Raw genomic sequence first — 5,710 nt, 5'->3', positions numbered from 1 at the left:
TCCTTATATACATCCTTATGCACATCCTTAAATCCATCCTTATATACATCCTTATATACATCCTTATACATACAAAATGTGAAATAACGTGTGGTTTCGTGACAACAACATATGGGTGAGTTGATGAATCCATATCCACTCCACCCACATGTAACTTTAGACCCAAGTCTATGTAAGTCAATAAACAAAACCTACAGTTCCCATGCCTTCTACTCACTTGGGTCTGAATCAAATGCTATATGTATTTTTGTATTACACAGCATATGGTTATTCTCTCTCTCTCTGGCCTACAACTTTTCCAATGAAATAAATGAATCCATGGCTACCTCATATTTGTTTTTGGCATCATATAGCCTTTTTTCTGTTCACACGGACCTGTGCTGTGTGCTGAAACTAGACATTATCTACATTTGCAATGCATATGTTTCTGGAAAGAGCCCCAGTGATAATTCACTAAAACCCCCAGAGCTTTCAGGCGGGGACGACAGGGTGGCAGGGCGGGCAGGGCAGGCAGAGAGCGGTGAGGCAGGGCGATGAGGTGGGCAGGGCAGGCAGGGCGGTGAGAGCAGGGCGATGAGGTGGGCAGGGCAGGCAGGCGGTGAGACTTAGCGATGAGGTGGGCAGGGCAGGCAGGGGCGGTGAGGCAGGGCGATGGAGGTGGGCAGGGCAGGCAGGGCGGTGAGGCTTAGCGATGAGGTGGGCAGGGCAGGCAGGGCGGTGAGGCAGGGCGATGAGGTGGGCAGGGCAGGCAGTGGCGGTGAGGCAGGCGGGCGGGAGGGCGGTGAGGCAGGGGCGGGCGGGAGGGCGGTGAGGCAGGGCAGGCGGGAGGGCGGTGAGGCGTGGTGGGAGGCGGTGAGGCAGGGGCAGGGCAGAGCAGGCGGGCGGTAGGGGCGGTGAGCAGAGGCGGTGAGGCAGGGCGGGCGGGAGGCGGTGAGGTAGGGCGATGAGGCAGGGCGGTGAGGCAGGGCGTGAGGTGGGCAGGCAGGCAGGGCGGTGAGGCAGGGCGATGAGGGGTGGCAGGGCAGGCAGGGCGATGAGGGTGGGCAGGGCAGGCAGAGGCGGTGAGGCAGGGCGATGAGGTGGGCAGGGCAGGCAGGGCGGTGAGGCAGGGTGATGAGGCAGAAGGCGGGCGGGAGGGTGGTAAGGCAGGGGCGAAGCGGGAGGCATGGGCGGTGAGGCAGGAGCGGTGAGGCAGGGGCGGGCGGGGGAGGCGGTGAGGTGGGCAGGGCAGGCAGGGGCGGTGAGGCAGGGGCGATGAGGCGGGCAGGGCAGGCAGAAGCGGTGAGGCAGAGGCGATGAGGCGGGTGAGAGCGGTGAGGCGGAGTGAGAGGGCGGTGAGGCAGGGCGGGAGGCGGGTGAGAGGGCGGTGAGGCGGGTGAGAGGGCAGTGAGAGCAGGGCGATGAGGTGGGCAGGGCAGGCAGGGCGATGAGGTGGGCAGGGCAGGCAGGGCGGTGAGGCAGGGCGATGAGGCAGGGCAGGCAGGGGCGGTGAGGCAGGGCGATGAGGCAGGGGCGGGCGGGAGGGCGGTGAGAGCAGGGTGGGAGGGAGGGTGGTGAGGCGGGCAGGGCAGGCAGGGCGGTGAGGGGAGCAGGGCAGGCAGGGGCGGTGAGGTGGGCAGGGCAGGCAGGGCGGTGAGGCAGGGTGGGAGGGAGGGTGGTGAGGTGGGCAGGGCAGGCAGGGCGGTGAGGCGGGTGAGAGGGGCGGTGAGGCGGGTGAGAGGGCGGTGAGGCAGGCGGGGGAGGCGGGTGAGAGGGCGGTGAGGCAGGGTGGGGAGGCGGGTGAGAGGGCGGTGAGAGCAGGCGGGAGGAAGAAGCTGGTGAGGCAGGCGGTGAGGCGGGTGGAGGCGGTGAGTGCGGGTGAGAGGAGAAGAGAGCGGTGAGGCAGGGCGATGAGGTGGGCAGGGCAGGCAGGGCGGTGAGGCAGGGCGATGAGGTGGGCAGGGCAGGCAGGCGGTGAGGCAGGGTGATGAGGTGGGCGGGGCAGGCAGGGCGGTGAGCAGGCGATGAGGCAGAGCGGGCGGGAGCGGTGAGGCAGGCGATGAGGTGGGCAGGGCAGGCAGGCGGTGAGGCAGGGCGATGAGGCAGGGCAGGCAGGGCGGTGAGGCAGGGCGATGAGGCAGGGGCGGCGGGGAGGCGGTGAGGCAGGGGTGGGAGGGGAGGGTGGTGAGGCGGGCAGGGCAGGCAGGGCGGTGAGGTGGGCAGGGCAGGCAGGGCGGTGAGGTGGGCAGGGCAGGCAGGGCGGTGAGGAGCAGGGTGGGAGGAGGGTGGTGAGGCGGGCAGGGCAGGGCGGGGGGAGGTGAGGTGGGCAGGGCAGGCATGGCGGGTGAGGTGGGCAGGGCAGGCAGGGGCGGTGAGGCGGGTGAGAGGCGGTGAGACGGGTGAGAGGCGGATGAGGCGGGCGGGTGAGGCGCGGTGAGGCAGAAGCGGGGAGGCAGGGCGGGAGGGAGGGCGCGGTGAGGCAGGCGGTAAGCGGTGAAAGAAGCGGTGGCGGGTGAGAGGCGGTGAGGCAGGGCGATAAGGTGGGCAGGGCAGGCAGGGCGGTGAGGCAGGCGTGAGGGTGGGCAGGAGCAGGCAGGGCGGTGAGGCAGGGTGATGAGGTGGGCAGTGCAACAGGCGGTGAGGCAGGGCGATGAGGCAGAGCGGCGGAGGGGCGGTGAGAGGCAGAAGGGCGATGAGTGGCAGGGGCAGGCAGAGGCGGTGAGGCAGGCGATGAGGCAGGCAGGGGGCGGTGAGGCAGGGCGATGAGGCAGGGGGCGGGCGGGAGGGCGGTGAGGCAGGGTGGGAGGGAGGGGGTGGTGAGCGGGCAGGGCAGGCAGGGCGGTGAGGTGGCAGGGCAGGCAGGGCGGTGAGGTGGGCAGGGCAGGCAGGCGGTGAGGCAGGGTGGGAGGGGAGGGTGGTGAGGGGCGGGCAGGGCAGGCGGGCGGTGAGGTGGGCAGGGCAGGCAGGGCGGTGAGGTGGGCAGGGCAGGCAGGGCGGTGAGGTGGGCAGGGCAGGCAGGCGGTGAGGCAGGGCGATGAGCGGGCAGGGCAGGCAGAGGCGGTGAGGTAGGGCGATGAGGCGGGCAGGGGCAGGCAGGGCGGGCGGGAGAGAGGCGGTGAGGCAGGGCGGGCGGGAGATGGTGAGGCAGGCGGGCGGGAGGCGGTGAGGCAGGCAGGGCAGGCAGGGCGGGAGGGAGGGAGGGCGGGAGGCGGTGAGGGCAGGGCGGTGGCGGATGAGAGGGCGACAGGCGGGTGAGAGGGCGGTGAGGCAGGGCGGGAGGCGGGCGGAGGGAGAGGCGATGAGGCAGGGGCGGAGGCAGGGCGGTGAGGCAGGCGGGGGAGGAGGGCGGTGAGGCAGGGCGGTGGGGCGGGTGAGAGGGCGGTGAAGGAGGCAGGAGCGGGAGGAGAGGCGGTGAGGCAGGGCGGTGAGGCGGGTGAGAGGGCGGTGAAGCAGGGCGGTGAGACGGGCGGTGAGGCAGAGTGGGAGGGCGGTGAGGCAGGGCGGTGAGGCGGGCAGGGCAGGCAGGGCGGTGAGGCAGGGTGATGAGGCGGGCAGGGCAGGCAGGGCGGGCGGGAGGGCGGTGAAGCAGGGCGGTGAGGCGGGCGGTGAGGCAGAGTGGGAGGGAGGTGAGGCAGGGCGGTGAGGCGGGCAGGGCAGGCAGGGCGATGAGGCAGGCAGGGTAGGAAGTAAGGAGCGACTCCTGTGTCAGAGGGAACATTACTATGCATGGCTTGGCTAAAAGCTCCACAGTGGCCTAACGTTACATGACAAGGTTCAGTATACAGATGTGTAGGACACACTCTGCCGCCCGTGTTAGCTTAATTAGTGTCCACCTCTCTGTTTTGGAGAGGGCTCTGACTTGCACTTTTGTAGCTGGGGCGGTTGTTGGTCATCCTGGGTTGCTGTCACGCCCTGACCTTAGTGCGTATCTTTATTATTTTGGTTAAGTCAGGGTGTGACAAGGGTGGTTGGTTTTGTTTTTGTGTTGTCGAGGTGTTTTACCCTGTCTAGGGTTTTTTGTAATTCTATGGGGTTTTGGTATGTCTAGGTATATGTAGGTCTATGGTGGCCTGAATTGGTTCACCATCAGAGACAGCTGTTTATTGTTGTCTCTGATTGGGGATCCTATTTAGGTTGCCCTTTTCCATTTTGGTTTTGTGAGTTATTGTCTGTGTAGTTGCCTGTCAGCACTTGTGTTATATTATAGCTTCACATTCGTTTTGTTTCTTTGTTTGTTTTTTGTTTGTTTTTATTCGTTAATTAAAATAATAATGTCTGCTTTTCACGCTGCGCCTTGGTCTCATCAATATGACGAACGTGACAGTTGCTCAGAATGCCTGGCCCTCGACATCTTGGCCACCTCTCAGAATGCCTGGCCCTCGACATCTTGGCCACCTCTCAGAATGCCTGGCCCTCGACATCTTGGCCACCTCTCAGAATGCCTGGCCCTCGACATCTTGGCCACCTCTCAGAATGCCTGGCCGTCGACATCTTGGCCACCTCTCAGAATGCCTGGCCCTCGACATCTTGGCCACCTCTCAGAATGCCTGGCCGTCGACATCTTGGCCACCTCTCAGAATGCCTGGCCCCTCGACATCTTTGGCCCCTCTCAGAATGCCTGGCCCTCGACATCTTGGCCACCTCTCAGAATGCCTGGCCCTCGACATCTTGGCCACCTCTCCAGAATGCCTGGCCCTCGACATCTTGGCCACCTCAGAATGCCTGGCCCTCGACATGTCTTGGCCACCTCTCAGAATGCCTGGCCGTCGACATCTTGGCCTCTCTCCAGAATGCCTGGCCGTCGACATCTTGGCCACCTCTCAGAATGCCTGGCCGTCGACATCTTGCCACCTCTCAGAATGCCTGGCCTCGACATCTTGGCCACCTCTCCAGAATGCCTGGCCCTCGACATCTTGGCCACCTCTCAGAATGCCTGGCCGTCGACATCTTGGCCACCTCTCAGAATGCCTGGCCCTCGACATCTTGGCCACCTCTCAGAATGCCTGGCCCCACTCGACATCTTGGCCACCTCTCAGAATGCCTGGCCCTCGACATCTTGGCCACCTCTCAGAATGCCTGGCCCTCGACATCTTGGCCACCTCTCAGAATGCCTGGCCGTCGACATCTTGGCCACCTCTCAGAATGCCTGGCCCTCGACATCTTGGCCACCTCTCAGAATGCCTGGCCCCTGACATCTTGGCCACCTCTCAGAATGCCTGGCCCTCGACATCCCTTGGCCACCTCTCAGAATGCCTGGCCCTCGACATCTTGGCCACCTCTCAGAATGCCTGGCCCTCGACATCTTGGCACCTCTCCAGAATGCCTGGCCCTCGACATCTTGGCCACCTCTCAGAATGCCTGGCCCTCGACATCTTGGCCACCTCTCCACCTCTAACAGTGGCTGAAGACGCTGTTAGTATCCCCATTAGAGGCACTTTGGACTCCCTGGGCACTTCCTGTACCTCCCTGGGCACTTCCTGTACACTCCCTGGGCACTTCCTGTACACTCCTAGGCACTTCACTGTACACTCCAGCTCTCGGCTCATTCCCAGGTAATCCCCACCGCCCTCCACAGACAGGGTGGATAAATTATTAACACATTTGTTTTCTTTGCTCTCCTCTCTGTCTACCCTCATTTGCATGCAGCCGTTTAATGGTAACACTCTGTGTTCAAGAGGAGTGTTGACACTGACTGGGGTGTGTTCAATCTACAACAGGAAGAGAGGAAAAA

The 5,710-nt window shown here is 63.9% G+C and overlaps 1 protein-coding gene across 1 annotated transcript; it reads right to left on the bottom strand.

Annotated features, from left to right (window-relative positions):
* Positions 1-471: 471 nt before the first annotated feature.
* On the bottom strand, positions 472-4,330 carry LOC115122541 (uncharacterized). The gene is made up of 2 exons (XM_029651750.2): positions 4,302-4,330; positions 472-3,679 (listed from the first exon to the last, which is right to left on the bottom strand). Exons 1-2 carry the CDS (start codon positions 4,328-4,330, stop codon positions 472-474), a joined length of 3,237 nt encoding a protein of 1,078 aa, XP_029507610.2.
* Between the last annotated feature and the right edge of the window lie 1,380 nt (positions 4,331-5,710).

This window comes from Oncorhynchus nerka, unplaced genomic scaffold (assembly GCF_034236695.1).
Source record: "Oncorhynchus nerka isolate Pitt River unplaced genomic scaffold, Oner_Uvic_2.0 unplaced_scaffold_1907, whole genome shotgun sequence".
Classification (NCBI taxonomy): Eukaryota; Metazoa; Chordata; class Actinopteri; order Salmoniformes; family Salmonidae; genus Oncorhynchus; species Oncorhynchus nerka.
Note: the sequence above shows the minus strand (reverse complement) of the source record. Positions and strands in the feature narration are given on the sequence as shown.